At 42.0% G+C, this 21199-nt stretch overlaps 1 protein-coding gene across 1 annotated transcript in view; it reads right to left on the reverse strand.

The window, feature by feature from the left end:
• Window positions 1-785: 785 nt before the first annotated feature.
• The window catches only part of LOC110526858 (gamma-aminobutyric acid receptor subunit pi), a 65612-nt gene continuing 45198 nt past the window's right edge, over window positions 786-21199 (reverse strand). Inside the window, exons 3-10 of the mRNA XM_021608051.2 lie at window positions 17338-17450; window positions 15811-15878; window positions 15428-15645; window positions 12062-12144; window positions 7599-7736; window positions 7094-7246; window positions 4335-4525; window positions 786-4011 (exon numbers count right to left, since the gene is read on the reverse strand). Coding sequence (XP_021463726.2) covers window positions 3643-4011; window positions 4335-4525; window positions 7094-7246; window positions 7599-7736; window positions 12062-12144; window positions 15428-15645; window positions 15811-15878; window positions 17338-17450 — 1333 coding nt within the window. The 3' untranslated portion in view covers window positions 786-3642. The remainder of the gene's footprint in view (window positions 4012-4334; window positions 4526-7093; window positions 7247-7598; window positions 7737-12061; window positions 12145-15427; window positions 15646-15810; window positions 15879-17337; window positions 17451-21199) is intronic.

Raw genomic sequence — 21199 nt, forward strand, 5'->3', positions numbered from 1 at the left:
TTTTACAACAGGGGCAACTAGTATTTCTCCCTGTCTCTCTGTCTCTATTTCAATCTCTCTCTCTTTGTCTGTCTTTATTTATCTCAATCTCTTTTTATACCCCCGCCCCTTCTCTTTTTATTCCCCCGCCCCTTCTCCACAATCACCCAACCTCAATCCAATTGAGATGATTTGGGATGAGTTGGACCACAGAGTGAAAGAAAAGCAGCCAACAAGTGCTCAGCATATGTGGGAACACCTTCAAAGCTGGAAAGGCATTCCTCTTGAAACTGGTTGCCAAGAGTGTGAAAAGCTGTCATGAAGGCAAAGATTGGCTACCTTGAAGAATCTAAACTATAAAATATATTTTGATTTGTTTAAGACTTCTTTGGTTACTACATGATTCCATATATGTTATTCCATAGTTTTGATGTCTTCACTATTATTCTACAATGTAAAAAATTTAAAAATAAAGAAAAACCCTTGAATGAGTACTGTACATGCAGTAACTGCCTCAATTACCTCGTACCCCTGCATTTCTACTTGGAACTGGTACTCCCTGTAAATAGCCATGTTATTTTTACTCGTTATTGTTATTCCACCCTAATCCTAATTCTATCGTTATTCACTTTGTATTTACTCCTCGTGTCAGTCTGCCCAAACAGCTTTGACTTCTAAACACTGAGAGGAAAATCCTCCTGTGCTCTTGAAAGTTTACTTTCTGGAGAAAACTCATGAACATGCTAACTAGAGCTGTATATTCCCAATACAGTACTTCCCGAAAATATTTTGATTAAACACTCTTGCACAATTTTAGGCAGTTTATTTTATTACATTAGTCAATATTGAAACATCAAATAAACATGCAAAGTATAACTATCTATTTACAACAATTTCAGCGAACAAAATGTCTACATTCAAATGTTACAATATGAACACATTTTACAGGAAGATGTCCCTAGAACGTTGATGTCAATAACACAACATCACCTTGAAAATGTTAGGAAAATAGGCTTCTCCAACGTTGGCCAATCAGTCTGTCAGAGGCAAGTGGGTAGGGGAGGGAATTTCGTATAGTACACTCTAATTGGTCAGGTTGGTTGCTTGGCCGTGCAGTACCTGGACTTGTGTCCTGTGTATCATGTGTCCTGCCATTGCGGATATTTATCCAATACTGTGTCCATTCACTGCAGAAAAACAGATCACTAATTATGTAGTTACGTCTTGGGAGAGGAGAGATTGAGTCTGGAGTCCAAAAAGAGGGGCTCACTTGACAACATTATTAAATAGCAAACACATTTGTTGTGAATCCACAGTAAAGGGAAATTGGAAATGGGAATTTGTGGGATTCTCGTGAAACAAAGGAAATATTTCCTTAGTGGTTTGATTTAGTGGATTATTTTGCACCGTTTTGGCACTGGCTACAGTAGCGTAGGGGAATTCAGGTGACCCAACACAATGACCATGTAACATAGACTGTATGATTTAGCACTGATCTACATATATATTAGTTCAGTGCACATTTTTCTTCTTTACCATAGACCAGATTCTAAGAGAAGATCAAACTGTTCTTATAAAGTTGCTCTAGCAACATAGGGAAGCATTTTGTATCAAAACTCTAGTAAGTTCAATATAAGTGTACATTCAATGTAAGTAACATCTAAGTTTGGTCCCCAGTGATAGTATAATTGAGGGCAGTTATCTATAATATTCGATTTTTAGATAGCCTCCATATGTATTTCATTACAATCAATACTTATCTTCCCCAAAGAAACAGAAAGCAAAATAAAGTTATCATTGGTAACCGTGCAAAACAAAACCGAAATCATTTTTTTGTTCTATTTTTATCAGTAGTTTAGTTAGCTCATTATCAAAGATACTGTATTTGATATTTCATTCTATTGCACTGAACAAGACCATGCTTGGCAGAGCAAATTCATTGGATTGCATTTTAGAAAAAGAGAAGGCTAGAAGAAAACCCTTATGGTTGAAAATGAGATTAACACAAATGTTAATGTTGCATTATGGTGAATTATTTCAAATATAAACTTCCATTGTGCACATTAATTACAGGAATGCATTACTATGATCAATATCATAATCATGAAACAAATCATTATGTTGTTATTCTATGCTCTGGTCAACCTGCTCGTCAATGGCTTTACGGAAATGGGTGAAAGCATTGTAACAGAAAAATGCACTTAATATTTAGGATATAAACAAACATGCATAGATTGTGAGACTGTGTCTGTCTGCACAGGACTATGGAATGTTGCTGTGTTCCTTTTGCATGCTGATATAACATGCTATTACCTTCGATGGAGAATTTTCCACGCAGCAATGGGAACCAAGGATGAATCATTTCAAAATGTACGCAACAAAGTCTAAAGGGAGCCATGAAGGATTACAAATCAAATTGAAATCTTTGGTCCTTTGGTTATTACTTATATGTGAAAACATTATATATGACAATATATATGACATTCATCATCACTCACAATACACAACAGGACATTGACAAAAGATTGAGGGAGGAAGCTTGTATGTTAGTTCAACATGCAAAGCTTCCTGGATGATGAACCGATGATTGATGATGACGTCCTGTTAAAATACAGTAGCGGTTTCACCTCTATTTAAAATGTCCTAAAACATCTAATACAAGGTACTAGCGTTACGATTAAGACGGCATGTATCACAAAGCACAGTGGAAAATATTATCTACCAGCTCCAATGAAACAATACTGCAAATATCACTGTTACTCGTGCGTCCACTAGGTGCTGTATATCCACACCATTCTATTGCATTATTCCTGCATTATTCCCGCATTATTCCTGCATTATTCCAGTTAAGGTGCTGGCAGTTGTGTCCCTTGTAAAACATACTGGAAACAGAATAGTATGATGACAAATTAAATAACATGGTTTATAGGTGCCTTTGAGAGTCAATTTCCATAATGTGGTGGAGAGAGCCAATGCTACTGGATATATAATGGTAATAAAGTGAGACAGGAAATGGTAGCGGGGGGGGGGGGGGGGATGAGAGAGAGAGAAAAAGAGAGAGTGAAATATCTCTATTCTTTTGGAACTTTTGTGTGTGTAATGTTTACTGGTCATTTTTTAATGTTTATTTCACTTTTGTTTATTATCCATTTGACTTTCTTTGGCAATGTAAACATCATTTCTCTCATGCCAGTAAAGAAACTTAAATTTAAATTGTTTTGAGAGACAAAGACAGAGAGAGTATTCAAGGTTTAAAAAGGCTTCTAAAGTTTGACATTTGTACTTAAAAATTTCACACTTGATTTGCCGTAATGAAAAATGTATCAACCCCTACAAGAAAACTAATTAATTATAGTCCATATAATAATTCACATTTCATGTTGCTGCAGGATCATTTTCCTGCTGTAGAAAACTGGCTCATATTAAGATCCTCGTCTATGACCAACAGCAGGCGAGAATAAAATAACAACATGGAAATCAATCAATTATGAAAGCAGTAATGAGCTAAATAAGGTATAATAAATGTGGCACGGACATTTTATTCTCCTAAGGATGTTGACTGTACACTATGCCTCACTCATGACATGAATGTAAAAATGTGCTTTGTTTGAGGAAAAAAAACACATGAATGAATCACAGACAGAAACATACCCAAACACACTCCTATAAGTACAGGTAGTATGTCCAATAGAGGAGGTTGACGAATACAAAGGACAGGGGGAAGGTCATCCTGGAGTAATTGTCTATTAAGTGGGGATTCTCCACATGGCAACAGTTTGCAGCTCTGCGCAGGACCTTGCGGAGGAGGACCAGGATAATGAGGCAGCGGTTGGGGGGCTCCTCAGGGGCCTCAGGCTTGGGCTCACTGCCAGTGGGGCTGGAGGGGTAAAGTTCCAGCTCAGCTGTGGGCGCTAAGGCCGCCTCATCTGCAGCAGCTTTCTCCTTACGCCTCTTGGCCCTGTTGTTTTCAGCGGCGATGGTGGTGACCATGCCGTTCATCTCCTCGTCAAAGCCTCCCATCTGGTGACCGTACTGGAGGAGGGGAGGGAGAGAGAGCGAGAGTGACAGTGAGAAGAGGATTGTAGAGTCGCCCCAATCAACTGATGCTCTCATCTGAAATAAACCCCCAAAAATGGCGGAGATACTTACATCCATACAGTACGAGACGAAACATGGCAAAGGTGATGAAGATGATGACTCTGATAATGATGACGATGACGACAACGATGACCACAGTATGATGACCACGCTGATGATGACAATGATCAAGGTCATGTAAATTATGGCAATGCTAATGATGATGAAAACGACAACAATAACCGCACGACTGACGTTAACAACGCTGAAGGCCTCACCATGACAATGTTGGCGTCGGGATGGTTAAGGGTGCAGAAGTGGGCCACGGCGTACTCGATCAGGGCTCCGAAGATGAAGCTGAAGCAGATGCCCAGGTACACGTCGATGGCTTTGATGAAACAGTTGGCGTTGGGCAGGGACGTCCTGGCACCCATCATCAACGTGGTCATGGTCAGAACCGTGGTCACTCCTGTCACAATACACAACACAATGGCTGGATGACTCATTAAATGTTTGAAATCATCAAGATGTCCAGTGTCCTGGAGTTTTCATTTCCATTCACATATAACAACACAACCCCTAGGGCTTAATGATGGACTACATCTCTAGTCACTCCACACATGTAGAATTCAGCTTGAGTTGACTTACCTGACATCAATACATTGAACAAAAATATAAACGGAACATGCAGCAATTTCAAAGATTTTCCTGAATTACAGTTTGTAAGGAAAATCAGTAAATTTAAATAAATTAATTTGGCTCTAATCTATGGGTTTCACATGACTGGGAATACAGATATGCATCTGTTGGTCACAGATACGGTACCTTAAAAAAAAGTAGGGGCATGGATCAGAAAAGCTGGTGTGACCATAATTTTCCTCACAAATATCATTCACATTTAGTTGATTTTGCTTTTGATTGTGGACTATGGAATGCTGTCCCACTCCACTTCAATGGCTGTGCTAAATTGCTGGATATTGGCGGGAACTGGAACGCGCTGTCGTACACGTTGATCCAGAGCATCCCAAAAAAACTCAACGGGGGACATGTCTGGTGAGTATGCAGGCCATGGAAGAACTGGGACATTTTCAGCTTCCAGGTATTGTGCACAGCTCCGTGCAACATGGGGCCGTTGCATTATCATGCTGAAACATGATGTGATGGGGGCGGATGAATGGCACCACAATGGGCCTCAGGATCTCGTAACGGTATCTCTGTGCATTTAAATTTACATTGATAAAATGCAATTGTGTTCGTTGTCCGTAGCTTATGCTTGCCCATACCATAACCCCACTGCCACCATGGTGCACTCTGTTCACAACGTTGACATCAGCAAACCGCTCGCCCACACAATGCCATACACACTGTCTGCCCACTGAAGCTGGTTACGATGCCGAACTGCAGTCAGGTCAAAACCCTGGTGAGGACGACGAGCGCGTAGATGAGCTTCCCTGAGATGGTTTCTAACAGTTTGTGCAGAACTTTCTCGGTTGTGCAAACCCATAGTTTCATCAGCTGTCCGGGTGGCTGGGCTCAGACGATCCTGCAGGGGAAGAAGCCAGATGTGTGGGTCCTGGGCTGGCGTGGCGGGTCCTGGGCTGCTGTGGTTACATGTGGTCTGCGGTTGTGAGGGAGGTTGGACATATTGTTGGACATACTAAAACAAACTTGGAGGTGGCTTATGGTAGAGAAATTAACATTCAATTATCTGGCAACAGCTATGGTGGACATTCCTGCAGTCAGCAAGCTAATTGCATGCTCCCTCAAAACATATACTCAGCCTTGTCTCAGGATGGTAAGTTGGTGGTTGAAAATATCCCTCTAGTGGTGTGGGGGCTGTGCTTTGGCAAAGTGGGTGGGGTTATATCCTTCCTGTTTGGCCCTGTCCGGGGGTGTCCTCGGATGGGGCCACAGTGTCTCCTGACCCCTCCTGTCTCAGCCTCCAGTATTTATGCTGCAGTTAATGTGTCGGGGGGCTGGGGTCAGTTTGTTATATCTGGAGTACTTCTCCTGTCCTATTCGGTGTCCTGTGTGAATTTAAGTGTGCTCTCTCTAATTCTCTCTTTCTCTCTTTCGGAGGACCTGAGCCCTAGGACCATGCCTCAGGACTACCTGACATGATGACTCCTTGCTGTCCCCAGTCCACCTGGCCGTGCTGCTGCTCCAGTTTCAACTGTTCTGCCTTATTATTATTCAACCATGCTGGTCATTTATGAACATTTGAACATCTTGGCCATGTTCTGTTATAATCTCCACCCGGCACAGCCAGAAGAGGACTGGCCACCCCACATAGCCTGGTTCCGCTCTAGGTTTCTCCCTAGGTTTTGGCCTTTCTAGGGAGTTTTTCCTAGCCACCGTGCTTCTACACCTGCATTGCTTGCTGTTTGGGGTTTTAGGCTGGGTTTCTGTACGGCACTTTGAGATATCAGCTGATGTACGAAGGGCTATATAAATTTGATTTGATTTGATTTGATCTGTGGCATTGGAAAAATGCTCACTAACAGGGATGTAAACAAATTTGTGCACAAAATTTGAGAGAAATATGTTTTTGTGTATATGGAAAATATCTGGGATCTTTTATTTTAGCTCATGAAACATGGGACCAACACTTTACATGTTACGATTCTGTATATTTCAATGTACATCAGGCTAGATGTATAAGTAATATTACAGTTATGTGAAGGTAAGCTAACAGGAGTATGAGTCACTTGTGGAACAGTCTGTTTTCTCTATCTGCCTGCATTCTACAGATGAAGGATCTCAATTTGATCACCCTTTTTGCAGGATAACTTTCCTGCAATGCAGGACATTTAAAAAAAACTTGTAGTGTATTTTAGGTTCAAAACAACACGCTCTTACAGTCTCCCGTCAGAATTAGACATTCCTCCATGTTTCTGAAATGCCAAAATTTAGAAATTGTTTCAAGTGTTTGGTTACTTCTCTGTTCCATGTTGAAGTTAAGGCATTAACTCCGAATTCTTAAGGTAAGGCGTCTGCTTTGTGGGTGTGCTCCCTGGTTTGAGGGGCAGTGGTTTACCGATACAGATCCTTGCGGGGACGGAAGACTGGCTGATCCAAAAAGAGACCCAGGAGAGGACCACCAGCAGGCTGGAGGGAACGTACGTCTCCAGGATGAAGTACAGGATGCTTCTCTTCAGCTCAAAGTGGAAGATCAGCTTGGGGTAGTGGCCTGTGAGAGAGAGAGAGAGAAACAGAGCGAGATGACAGCACAGAGCCATGAGAACAAGTGTGCAAGTAGAACCCAAAAGTTTCCTGAAGGTTTCAATTTACTACCGATCATCAATTTTAAAAGATGAACGTGGCTAACATTTATAGGTCGATTATAATTTATGTTGAGTTGCTTGTCATGCCCAAAATTGCCAAAAGCTTCATGCTGATAAATATCATTTTAGGTACCCCTAAGTAAATGTGTCACGCACGTTAATGTTTAATCTGTCACAAGAGACTAAAACTAAACAGTAGCCAAACGGTAGGTGCATGTGTGAAAGGATAATGTTAGATGTAGGACGTGAAAGTTGAACCTGTTTCATAGATGGCCTCAGACGCAGATGTGTAGTGGTCCTCTACTGTGTACTGTGCCAGACGCAGCGTATCCAAACCACTGACCGACTCATTCCCTCTGGTCCAGTAGAACATCACATCATTGATGTTGTAGCCCCCTGTATATATATATAGAGAGAGAGAAGGAGAGAGAGAGAGAGAAGAAAGATGATGTCAAGTCTGTCTTTGACAGGTAGGTAATGGGGGTCTATTGCACTAAGTGGCTATATGTTTTGAAATTGCACTTTATCACACATACCAATGTACTACTTATGCATCTAAAATACAAACTACCCTCCATAAAATAATTAATAAAGGTTAGCTGGTCACTGAGCTGTAAGTGTGTGACAGCCACAAGCAAGCTTCACAATGTTAATGTTTTATTCAAACTACTTTTTATTAAATATGTTTTATTAAATAAGTAACGTAGAGCAACAGCCCTCCATTGCTCATTGTGAAGAACTGTGACAGTAAGACTGAATAGGAAATGCTAATGCAAATGCGGGGCAAAAGAAGGCCAGAAGGAAAGAGCGGCAATGAGGACATCACAGCTTTAAGTTTCCTTCCTGCCTAACACCCCAGTGGGTGATTCATACATATTTCACATCTTATATATATCAGGACCTTACATAATCCCAGTGGTGGAAAAAGTACTCAATTGTCATACTTGAGTAAAAGTAAGGATACCTTCATAGAAATTGACTCAAGTAAAAGTTACTCAGTAAAATACTACTTGAGTAAAAGTCTAAAATGTACTTAAGTATCTGTCATGCCCTGATCTGTTTCACCTGTCTTGTGATTGTCTCCACCCCCCTCCAGGTGTCGCTTATTTCCCTGGTGTATATATCCCTGTGTTTCCTATCTTGTATGCCTTTCAAGTCAACCAGCGGTTTTCCCGTACTCCTGCTTCTATTCGCTTTTGCTAGTCCTCCTGGTTTTTGACCCTTGCCTGTTTTCTGGACTCCGTACCCGCCTGCCTGAACATTCTGCCTGCCCTGACCTCGAGGCCTGCCTTCCACTCTGTACCTCCTGGACTCTCAACTGGTTTGGACCTTTTGCCTGTCCACGACCATTCCCTTGCCTACCCCTTTTGGATTGTTTAATAAATATCAAGACTCAAACCATCTGCCTCCCGTGTCTGCATCTGTGTCTCGCCGTGTGCCCTTTATAGTATCAAGAGTAAAAGTCTAAACCAATTAAAATTCCTTATATTAAGCAAATCCGATGGCACAATTTTCGTTTTTATTGATGGAAGCCAGGGGCTCACTCCAACACTCAGACATGATTTACAAACAAAGCATTTGTGTCCAGTGAGTCCGCCAGATCAGAGGCAGTAGGGATGTTCTCTTGATAAGTGTTTTCAATTTTCCTGTCCAAATGTAATGAGTACTTTTGGGTGTCGGGGAAAATGTATGGAGTAAAAAATACATTATTTTCTTTAGGAATGTCATGAAGTAAAAGTAAAAAGTTGTCAAAAGGATAAGTAGTAAAGTACAGATACCCCCAAAAACTACTTAAGTAGTACTTCAAATTATTTTTACTGGAGTACTTTGCACCTCTGCATAATCCTACAGTCCATCCTACATAGGATTTAGAAGAGCTCACAGTGACACGTTATAACAGTGCACATTACATTTGTTGTAAAGTGCTTACTGAATGTGTACTAAATCTTGAAAGAAGGTTCAGGAGGGCAACTTAATTCCCTTCTATAGTATTTATTGCTGACACGCTTTAGAACAAGCTGTTTACTTTAATTGGCATACATTTATAAGGAATAAAGCCACAAGCTATGTAGGATCAACATTTATTCCTGGCAATATGGCTACAACTCCGAAACAGAAAAGTCTCAAAAGTTCAAAGCCCAACCACCTGGCACTTCAGATGGGCTAAAGCAAACAGTTGAACACAGGTCTGCTCCGAAATACACGTTTTCTGTCCCCATGTCAACCTTGCCTTTGGAGATTCATTATGAGACGTAGTTTAGTTATTGACCTGCAGAGGGAGACGTAGAATAAGATGCCCTACGACGCGGCTGTGACTGGAGGAGAAGAAATCTCCATTAAACTGGGACACACAGAATCCCCATTTCCTGTGTGCTTCATTACATTAAACACTCATTATCTTATGGCTCTTACTCTACCCTCTCACCATCTCCCGAGAGACACAACATGTGTGAAAGTCCAGGGAGTCATAAGTTATTGAGGAAAGTGTGTTTAAATGTAATGTAGAGCACCTTGACGAAAAGTAACAGACATTGAAGCCGATGAGGATCTCTTGTTGTATATTTTTCAGTTTTGTTTTGTTTTCTCTATAACCAACGAATTGTGGAACTCATGATATTTGTGACTGCCGGGTCAGGGCAATGTGCAAATTGGGTATGAAGCGTGTGCCGGGGGCCGTGGTCCTGTGCAATAGCGCGGGAATGGTTACATTAGGAAATTAAGGGGCTGTCTTAAGGTGCTCTGAAGCCTGAAAAGTGTACTGCACTGCAGCCTGGAGAGTCGAAAGCTTTTGCCTCTTAAAATATCCTGCTCACTGAGACACTGAGATGAGTGCATCTTAAAAATGGCTGCATAGAGACTTTTAAAATCTTCAAAACCAAATCTCGCTACAGTATCCTCCACTGTGGTGAGCGTGGTCTCATCATTAAGCAACAATCAAACCTGGCTGTGAATGTCTTCCCGACTCCAGGCCTTTTCTGCTGTCAGTGGCCACTAAAATATGTCACCGCCATATCTATCTAAACACCTGGTGCTCGTCTTCTCTTTAAACTTCCTTGTTGGAAGTAAAGTGTGGGCTGGGGAGCGAGGACGAGCGGGGAGCAATGTTCAATTTTTGGCAGCACATTAAAAATAATTTAACCTCACAGTCTAGCTCTTTTCAGTGTGCTGCTGAAGCAAGGCTGTGGGAGTCTGGGATGCACAGTATACGTTTAACCTGGCAGTAATGTAAAGGGGAAAATCCTTGACTTACCTCGACATGTATTGAGTGGGATGAGTGGGACAGGAGCTCCCTCTGGTTGAGTTTGATGTTGACATGACGTTCGAAGTGTTGCTTTGGCAGCGATTTGGCTATAGCTTAGCACGACTTGCTGTCATTAAAGGTTGTGGAGGCGAGCGAGGAAGAGGGAGTGAGAGCGAGATAGAGTGGGAGAGAAAGAGAAGGATGAAGAGAGAGAGAGAGAGAGAGAGAGCGAGGAAGAGAGAAATGAATGGAAAAAGAGAGACTTCTGCTCTAAACCCTTTGCGTTCCTCCCTTGCTGGCTCCCTGCGATTTTGAGCTTATGTAACACAGAGCTCCAGCTAGAGCTGAGGCTGTATCAGAGACAAGACAGGCGTGATCCCAATATGTGGATGGCTGGTGAGGGCTGGTGACTAGCGTGAAGAGGGTTTTGGGGCCAGCTAAGGATAAGAAGCTGGGCCGACGGGGGCAGACACTGTCCCTGTTTCCATGAGTTACAGGCAGCTTTGGGTAATACAATAAACGGGGAAAGGACACCTACACATGTACACACCCCTGCTCACTTTCTCTCTTTCACACACACACACACACACACACACACACACACACACACACACACACACACACACACACTCTCTCCCTCTCTGTTTTGAACAAAACCATCAAACCTAATCATGCCTCACAGCTCCTTCCCTTAGTACTACAGTTGCCAAGGCACCCTAGTAGCAGCTTAGGCAGAGCTCTGTACATTTTCTTACTATTTATTTCACTTTTAAGTATGAATTCTAAGTCTATTTTTTTCCTGCCCGTGAATTCATGGAAAATCAGCTTTCTTAAAACAATAAACAACAAAAAATAGGCTGGTGTATTCGAACCGAATGAAAACACACTAGCTAGCCAACTAGCTAGCTTGGTAGCATTACTAGCTCGCTAGTGTGTTTTGATTTGATTCAAATACACCCGTCTATTTGTTGTTGTTTCTACACTCTCCTCGCTGGCAGTGATGATTTCATTGCTCAGGAGATTTCCTCTAAAGTCATGTCGTAAGCTGGCTTTCATCATTATCCTGAGTGTGTGGAGAGCTCAAAAACGTAATCTCGTTTTAAAAGACCAGAGAGTCAACAGCTACAGAGAAGTCGCAGTCAGACGGCGGGGACGGCGAGGCACCGGTGAGACACCTTGAATGGAGATGGAACTGTGTTGACCATATACTCCCTCTGCTCAAGCCATATGGTTCCCTCTTGACTGTTGCTCCATCTGATGGAGGCTTCAAACACTCAAAACGTTCAACTCTTGGCTGAAAATCGTAGTCCAGACCTACTCTGTCATATAGCTGTTTTATTTTATTTTTTTTTCTTTTTCAAGTGCTTTGAGATTCTCTCTGTAATGAAAAGCACTTTAGAAGATGAATATATTATTACTATTATTAGACAGCCACATGTTGCTGTTTAGCTGTAGAGGTTCATCTGAAGTGAAATCTTACAGCTCTCCAGTTGTAGAGTGCAGGTCTGCTTGTCCATGGGGTACTTGGTCAGGTCCATGTTGCAGGCCACAGTGGTGGTTATCCTGGAGAGATGAGAAGCAAAACGCAAGTCAGTTGTCAACCTCAAAGGTTTCTTTCCCCCCCTTGCAGAACCACCTCGGTGTTTACCCATGTATTCCTTCTGGCCTACCTCTGAAAGCACCACTACAACTGTTTCTGTCCCTGGCCTCTCCGCAATCCTAACCTTCGTTTTTCTGATATCTCATTGAACCCTTTCCCTATAGAACCCTCTTTCACTCTCTATCACCCCTTCCTTGCTCTCCTCCTGCCCCCCTTATCGTGCCCTCTGTCTTCCCTGGCACTTCCAGCTCTGCACACAGCTCCTCTCTGACAGACCCATGTCCCCGGGCAGTGGGCATCTATATATGGAAAATACCTTCATGATTCTACCAGGGGTAGAATTACATTGAGATATGATCACATACGGTGGTGTCCGAAATGATTGACACCCTTGATAAAGATGAGCAAAAAGGACTAAAATAAATAATTCAAATACTGAGCTACATATATGGTCAAAGAAATGGGGAAGTGATATTATTTACACTAAAACAATTGTTCAGAGAAATAATAATAAGTAATACTTGTATATGTTTTTTTCTCCAATAGGTAAGGGTCAAAATTATTGACACCCTGTCTTCAATACATTTAAATTCTTCGCCTTGCATGGATAATGGCACTGAGACATTTTCTAAAATGTTTTATGAGTTGGAGAACACATTGGGAGTGGTGTTAGACCATTCCTTCGGGATCCTTGATATCCTTGGTCTGCGCGTACGGACTGCACTCTTCAATTCAAACCACAGGTTTTCAATGGGGTTCATTTCGACGCCAAGCCCACCACTGGTGGGTTTGGCATTGAAATGACAATGCATAAGCACAAAATAACCCCATACTTACGGTAAAATATGGTGGTGGATCTTTGATGTTACAAACACACATGCAGTCACACGCATATGCCATGCACACTGTACAAATACAAGCAAAAGTAAAGCTCACACGTATAGATAGATTGGCATGAAATTAACCATACACATACTGTACCAGTCAAAACTCATTGAAGGGTTTTTCTTTATTTTACTATTTTCTACATTGTAGAATAATAGTGAAGACATCAACACTATGAAATAACACATATGGAATCATGTAGTAACCAAAAAATTGTCAAACAAATTTTAGATTCTTCAAAGTAGCCACCATTTGCCTTGATGACAGCTTTGCACCCTCTTGGCATTCTCTCAACCAGCTTCATGTGGTAGTCACCTGGAATGCATTTCAATTAACAAGTGTGCCTTGTTAAATGTTAATTTGTAGAATTTCTTTCCTTCTTAATGCGTTTGAGCCAATCAGTTGTGTTGTAACAAGGTAGGAGTTGTATACAGATATCCCTATTTAGTAAAAGACAAAGTCCATACTATGGCAAGAACAGCTCAAATAAGCAAAGAGAAACGACAGTCCATCATTACTTTAAGACACGAAGGTCAGTCAATCTGGAAAATTTGAAGAACTTCCAAAGTTTCTTCAAGTACAGTCGCAAAAACCATCAAGTGCTATGATAAAGCTGGCTCTCATGAGTGCCGCCACAGGAAAGGAAGACCCAGAATGACCTCTGCTGCAGAGGATGAGTTCATTAGCGTTAACTGTACTTCAGATTGCAGACCAAATAAATCCTTCACAGGGTTCAAGAAACTGACACATCTCAACATCAACTGTTCAGAGGAATATGGCCTTCATGGTCGAATTTTTGCAAAGAAACCACTAAAGGACACCAATAATAAGATGGACATTCATTTTTTATTTAACCTGGCAAGTCAGTTAAGAACACATTTTTACTTACAATGACAGCCTAGCAACTGTCAGGGACAGAATGCCAGATTTTCACTTTGGTAGCTTGGGGATTTGATCTAGCAACCTTTCGGTTACTGGCCCAACACTCTAACCACTAGGCCACACCTGCCGCCCCATTAGACTGGTGGAAATCAGTCCAAATGTGAGATTTTTGGTTCCAACCGCCGTGTCTTTGTGAGACGCAGAGTAGGTGAACGGATGATCTCCGCATGTGTGGTTTCCACCGTGAAGCATGGAGGAGGAGGTGTGATGGTGTGGGGGTGCTTTGCTGGTGACACTGTCTGTGACTTACTGAGAATTCAAGGCACACTTAACCAGCATGGCTACTACAGCATTCTGCAGCGATAAACCATCCCATCTGGTTTGCGCTTAGTAGAACTATCATTTGTTTTTCAACAGGACAATGACCCAACAGACCTCCAGGCTATGTAAGGACTATTTGACCAAGAAGGAGTGTGATAGAGTGCTGCATTAGATGACCTGGCCTCCACAATCACCTGACCTCAACCCAATTGAGATGGTTTGGGATGAGTTGGACTGCAGAGTGAAGGAAAAGCATCCAACATGTGCTCAGTATGTGTGGGAACTCCTTCAAGACTGTTGGAAAAGCATCCCAGGTGAAGTTGGTTGAGAGAATGCCAAGACTGTGCAAAGATATTTTGTACAATGTAGAAAATTGCGAAAATAAGAAAAACCCTTGAATGGGTAGGTGTGTAAACTTTGGATTGGTACTGTCTGTGTTCACTCACATGATACAGAACAATGCAGTGTATCATTGATGGGGGTTGTGAATCAATAAGCAGAAGCCTACCGGTCCAAACAAGTCAGTACCACAGACAGCACCTATATTCCTTTACCCCTATAGAAAATTCAAGGTGTGCCAATAAGCAGAAGCAGAGACATGCTGTTTGTTCGTTCGGCACCACCCCAGCTGGGGTGTGTTCAGTTCGCTTCAACGTTTGCCTTGTTGCGTGATGGTTTGTACTGAATAACACATTTCCTTTGAGGTACATTTGCTCCTGCTTGGTTGGTACGGTGAGGTGTGGCCTGATCAATATGGGTTTGACCATCTGAAATCACAAAACTGCTGAATGTTTCTGCCATCTGGGCCACCATAATCACAACGTTTTTCAACTGATTGTTCAGTACAGTGCCGTTTCCGTTGAATTCAACGTTGTACACCGTCGTACTGAACGTAACCCAGTGTAAACAAATCATTGTTCTTAATTGACCTGCCTGGTAAAAAAAAATTGAATAAATGAAAAAGGGACTTATCTAATTCCAATAGTTCAAGGACTTTGCATTGTTGGATCCATCTGTGTGTGTGTGTGTGTGTGTGTGTGTGTGTGTGTGTGTGTGTGTGTGTGTGTGTGTGTGTGTGCATGCGTGCGTGTGTGCATCCCTGTGCGCACACTTGCATGCATTCGTGAGTGCATGTGTGTGCATGTGTGTTTCTCCCACCTCAGGGCGTAGAGCACCGTTCCATTGGGGAAGATCCTGATCAGCCTGTTCTCCACAGTGATGTCATGGAGGAAGGACTTTTTGGAGTCTACGATGAAGGTGTCTGGTACCCAGAGCAGCTCCACCAGCCTGCCGTCCAGACTCAGGCTCTTGTTACCCTCAAACACCAGGCGCTCGTCTGTCCAGCGCTGACGCAGGAAGATAGTGGCCGTGTAGTCCTAAAGTTCAATTTCCAAAGGTCACCATATTGCAGTTGTACTGCAATAACATTACAACTTCAAGTCTAAACACTGATTATGTAACATAATAAACATACTGGAATGTAATATGTATTTTATTATCACAATGTACAATGTGTCATATGATACAGGAAGTTGTCTCACCATGTTGATCTCTGATATGGTGTCAATGCTGGCAATGTCCAAACTCATGCCCACAGTCACTGGCCCATCTACAGAGATGAGAGATAGACACACAGAGAAAGGGTGAGAGGGGAAGGAGGAGAATAACAGATAGAGAGAGAGATGTCCTTGCTTTACTTTCCGTGTCAATAAAGTATACTGAATTGTACTCAACACTGAGAGAGGGAGGGACAGAAAGAGAGAAAGAAAGAACAAGGGAAACTGACATGAAAGAGAAAGAGTGGATTCAGAACACCGTGAGGAATCATAAAAGGAAAATGAAAGTAGTGTTATTCAAAATGCCTCAAGACAAAAAAAGGAAGCACGTTTAAGAAACGTATTGTTGAATACTTCACATCAGTGGCAACAGCAAGTGTCGCATGCAGCCTCACACATATAAGAATGCTCCTCTTTTCCCCCTCTCTCGTTTCCTCTCTTTCTTTCACTTACCCACTCTCATTCTTGTACTGTATAACACTGTAGTATTTCTGCTTTTGCTTGCCAAAAAACACAGTCACCTAACTTTTGTGCATGTGTAACCCTGTATGTATGCATGTATGCAAGTCTGGACCCCCAGGAAGAGAAGTGGCTGTGATTGTAACAGCTAATTGGAATCCAAATAAATAAATACATGCGTGCATACCAAGCTCACCTACACTGAGGACTGTAGATAGAGAGAGAATGTGTACGTGTGTTTGTATTTATGTGTGTGCATTTCCATCCTTTCCAGGAAGCTGACCTCTTGTGTGGGGTTCATGGCAATCCGGAGTGCACTCATCTCTGCTAATTACATTTGCTCTGATTCGGTTCAGTCTCAGCGATCACTAATCAAACATTAGGCACGTTTAGAGGGATTCTCCGAAGCAGCAACAATGACACTGACAAGGGATTTGTGAGAACTACAAACACTGTGCGGAGGATCAAAGGCTACCATACCTTTATGACACTGACCAGGGATTTGTGAGAACTACAAACACTGTGCGGAGGATCAAAGGCCACCATACCTTTATGTCACTGTCTCAAGGTTACACTGTATGTACGGATTCCATATTAGGAAGTCACACTGAGTATGCATGGGAATTGTGTCTGCTCAGACAAATAACATACTTTGTCAGGTGCTTACTCTTGATATTAATAGCCTAGCCCTATGAATCAAATCACCATCTGTGTTAATGTGTTTTGTATCATGTATTTATTAGTATTTAGTAAAAGCGAATGTTCGTCATTCACATACTGGGCTATGCATTGGGAATGAGATCGCTTCCATCTGCCAGCTAAAAGCTCGGGGAGATTTATGCTTAGCCAAAATATGGTAATATTGAAATGAATATGGGAATATGGTAAGCCACACAATCACACAGACAACAAAAAAAACACGTGCACAAATGCACACTGACGCACACAAGCAGACACATACACACACACACACACACACACACACACACACACACACAAACAGCTCCTTTGAGCCTCATCTCATTTTCCAGGGATGTGTGCAATTTCCCTTACTGTCAAAAAAAGGCCTGAGGTACTTGTTGTATCCTTTCATCAGCTTCTGAATGGTGGGAGGCAGAATCTCTCCCTCTTTCACTTCAGCGCTGAGCAGCGAGTTCTCTAACATCCTGAGGAGAAGAAAAGAACGGCAAAAGAACAAATTCAATAATTTAGTGTCCTTCCCCTCAGTGCACTTATCCTCAGTGGATATCAAATGGTTCCTGCTATTCAGCCTGACTATCCTATCTCTGTGCTTAGCCCGTTGAGCTCAACAGTACTTTCTCAATAACATAAGCTGTGGCAAGAGAAGCACCAGATTAATAGGCCTGCAAACAATTTGGAATGAAAAGGGAGAAAAGAACAAAACTCATTTTTCATAATTGGTTTACTTCGATCCGAACTGGGTCAGAAAACATGAAACATTCCATCATCAGCAATCTTCCCCATCTTCCTCTACACGCTTGACTCTGCTCATCTCCTGAGCTCAGATCAGCTTCCATATGCACTTCCAATGATTGTTCTCTTTAAAGGCATGTAGCGTTGTAGGGAGATGATTATTTCACCAGGGATTGAGGGGAGAAAAACACTGTAGAACACATTCAAGCACCTTCCCCTGTGGTAGTGCTGTCCGTTTGTGCAAAACAATCTGGAATCTAAATATGCTCGCAAATTGATGAAGCCCTGGAGCTTAGTTAGCAATGTAATGACCATTGAAGGAAAGCAGATTAGGCCAAGTGTAGTAGGCAGATACAGTACATTCATCTCCATACGCTAGCAGAGATGTACAGTGCCTTGCGAAAGTATTCGGCCCCCTTGAACTTTGCGACCTTTTGCCACATTTCAGGCTTCAAACATAAAGATATAAAACGGTATTTTTTTGTGAAGAATCAACAACAAGTGGGACACAATCATGAAGTGGAACGACATTTATTGGATATTTCAAACTTTTTTAACAAATCAAAAACTGAAAAATTGGGCGTGCAAAATTATTCAGCCCCTTTACTTTCAGTGCAGCAAACTCTCTCCAGAAGTTCAGTGAGGATCTCTGAATGATCCAATGTTGACCTAAATGACTAATGATGATAAATACAATCCACCTGTGTGTAATCAAGTCTCCGTATAAATGCACCTGCACTGTGATAGTCTCAGAGGTCCGTTAAAAGCGCAGAGAGCATCATGAAGAACAAGGAACACACCAGGCAGGTCCGAGATACTGTTGTGAAGAAGTTCAAAGCCAGATTTGGATACAAAAAGATTTCCCAAGCTTTAAACATCCCAAGGAGCACTGTGCAAGCGATAATATTGAAATGGAAGGAGTATCAGACCACTGCAAATCTACCAAGACCTGGCCGTCCCTCTAAACTTTCAGCTCATACAAGGAGAAGACTGATCAGAGATGCAGCCAAGAGGCCCATGATCACTCTGGATGAACTGCAGAGATCTACAGCTGAGGTGGGAGACTCTGCCCATAGGACAACATTCAGTCGTATATTGCACAAATCTGGCCTTTATGGAAGAGTGGCAAGAAGAAAGCTATTTCTTAAAGATATCCATAAAAAGTGTTGTTTAAAGTTTGCCACAAGCCACCTGGGAGACACACCAAACATGTGGAAGAAGGTGCTCTGGTCAGATGAAACCAAAATTGAACTTTTTGGCAACAATGCAAAACGTTATGTTTGGCGTAAAAGCAACACAGCTGAACACACCATCCCCACTGTCAAACATGGTGGTGGCAGCATCATGGTTTGGGCCTGCTTGTCTTCAGCAGGGACAGGGAAGATGGTTAAAATTGATGGGAAGATGGATGGAGCCAAATACAGGACCATTCTGGAAGAAAACCTGATGGAGTCTGCAAAAGACCTGAGACTGGGACGGAGATTTGTCTTCCAACAAGACAATGATCCAAAACATAAAGCAAAATCTACAATGGAATGGTTCAAAAATAAACATATCCAGGTGTTAGAATGGCCAAGTCAAAGTCCAGACCTGAATCCAATCGAGAATCTGTGGAAAGAACTGAAAACTGCTGTTCACAAATGCTCTCCATCCAACCTCACTGAGCTCGAGCTGTTTTGCAAGGAGGAATGGGAAAAAATGTCAGTCTCTCGATGTGCAAAACTGATAGAGAAATACCCCAAGTGACTTACAGCTGTAATCGCAGCAAAAGGTGGCGCTACAAAGTATTAACTTAAGGGGGCTGAATAATTTTGCACGCCCAATTTTTCAGTTTTTGATTTGTTAAAAAAGTTTGAAATATCCAAAAAATTTCGTTCCACTTCATGATTGTGTCCCACTTGTTGTTGATTCTTCACAAAAAATACAGTTTTATATCTTTATGTTTGAAGCCTGAAATGTGGCAAAAGGTCGCAAAGTTCAAGGGGGCCGAATACTTTCGCAAGGCACTGTGCTCACAGTCAACAGCCACTCATTTTCAGTCACTATAGTTAATTATCTGTTCAAGCAAGGTTGAAGTCCAAAGAGCATTTGTTGCTGTGTTGAATTTAAAGTCCATTTGTAGACTTTTCAACACTGCCACAGTTTCAGAGGTTCACATAAAACTTGATGAATGCATACAGAAAGACAGTGACTTGTAATGGCAGTAGCGTTTGACACTACCTGAGAAGACTGGACTGTTTGTAAGTTAAAATGGATCTTAACTAGCTTTAAAAGCCTCTAGTAAGTGACTTTTTTAAAGTGTGCTTTAGCTTGTAGTAATCAAATTCCCTCCACAACTCTCAGACTGACGTGTCAGTCACATTCTAACAATGCAGAGACAGGTCATGAATCTAGATGAACTCAAATGCATTCAGGACAGTCTTTAAATAAGAATGACTTTAAGAGTGACTTTTTTTTTTTTAAATCGGGCAAGACAGGAGGAGCACATAATTCACATTCACTCATAACACCTAACCATGTCAAAACTCGTTTACAGGATTCCGTGAGCAAAGTATTGATGAAACCCTTCCAGGAATGTGTATGACAGGCAGGCTTCATTCACTCCAGCCCTGGAAAGGAAAAGCCATGTTTGTGACAGGGCCCTTCATTATGAAACTGGGTCACCTCGAAGGACCCATACCTACACACACACATGCACACACTCTCTCTAATGCGCACACACACACACACAGTCATACACTCTCTCTAATGCACACACACACACACACAAACACACACACACACACACACACACACACCAGTGTGGGTGAGCTTGGCATCTATAGGAGCTCACATCAAAACACTGCCACCAGTGTCAGGGGTGAGTCCATTGAAGCAGCAGCAGCATATACACTGAGTGTACAAAACATGACATAGACTGACCAGGTGAATCAATGGTGAAAGCTATGATTCCTTATTGATGTCACTTGTTACAGTTTCTTTCAATTGCTAAACGACAGTGGACACAGCTGGAGTCACATGTGCAAAACTCTAACTACAGTCTGCACAGCAGCAGTTCATGTGGACCAAACTCTAGTTCGTTTTTCATTGCTTGAACACAGTTTTCTCGCTTATAGACCATGTCGTGAACCATGGTCTCTCATTGAGAGAGGCAGGGTTGAGGGTGCAACCCAATCTGCAAAGATCCACAGTGGCATCTGTAATGCAAATTTTCCATCATGCAAACAGGTGAGAGTTACATCCTTACAGTAAATGAAAACATTACAGGAATCTATTTTGTATTGCAATTATAGAATATTTACACAGATATACATTACAGTAAGTTTGACTGTAAAATATATTTTTACAACAGGACCCAAAGGCTGCCCCCAACAGGGGGAAGAGGAAAAATATTTTCAGATGTGCAGGAAAATGCTATTGTTGACATGGTTGTTGTCAACAATGCAATAAAACTGCGGGAGATTCAAGATAGAGTGCTGGC

This window comes from Oncorhynchus mykiss, chromosome 1, assembly GCF_013265735.2.
Source record: "Oncorhynchus mykiss isolate Arlee chromosome 1, USDA_OmykA_1.1, whole genome shotgun sequence".
Taxonomy (NCBI): Eukaryota; Metazoa; Chordata; class Actinopteri; order Salmoniformes; family Salmonidae; genus Oncorhynchus; species Oncorhynchus mykiss.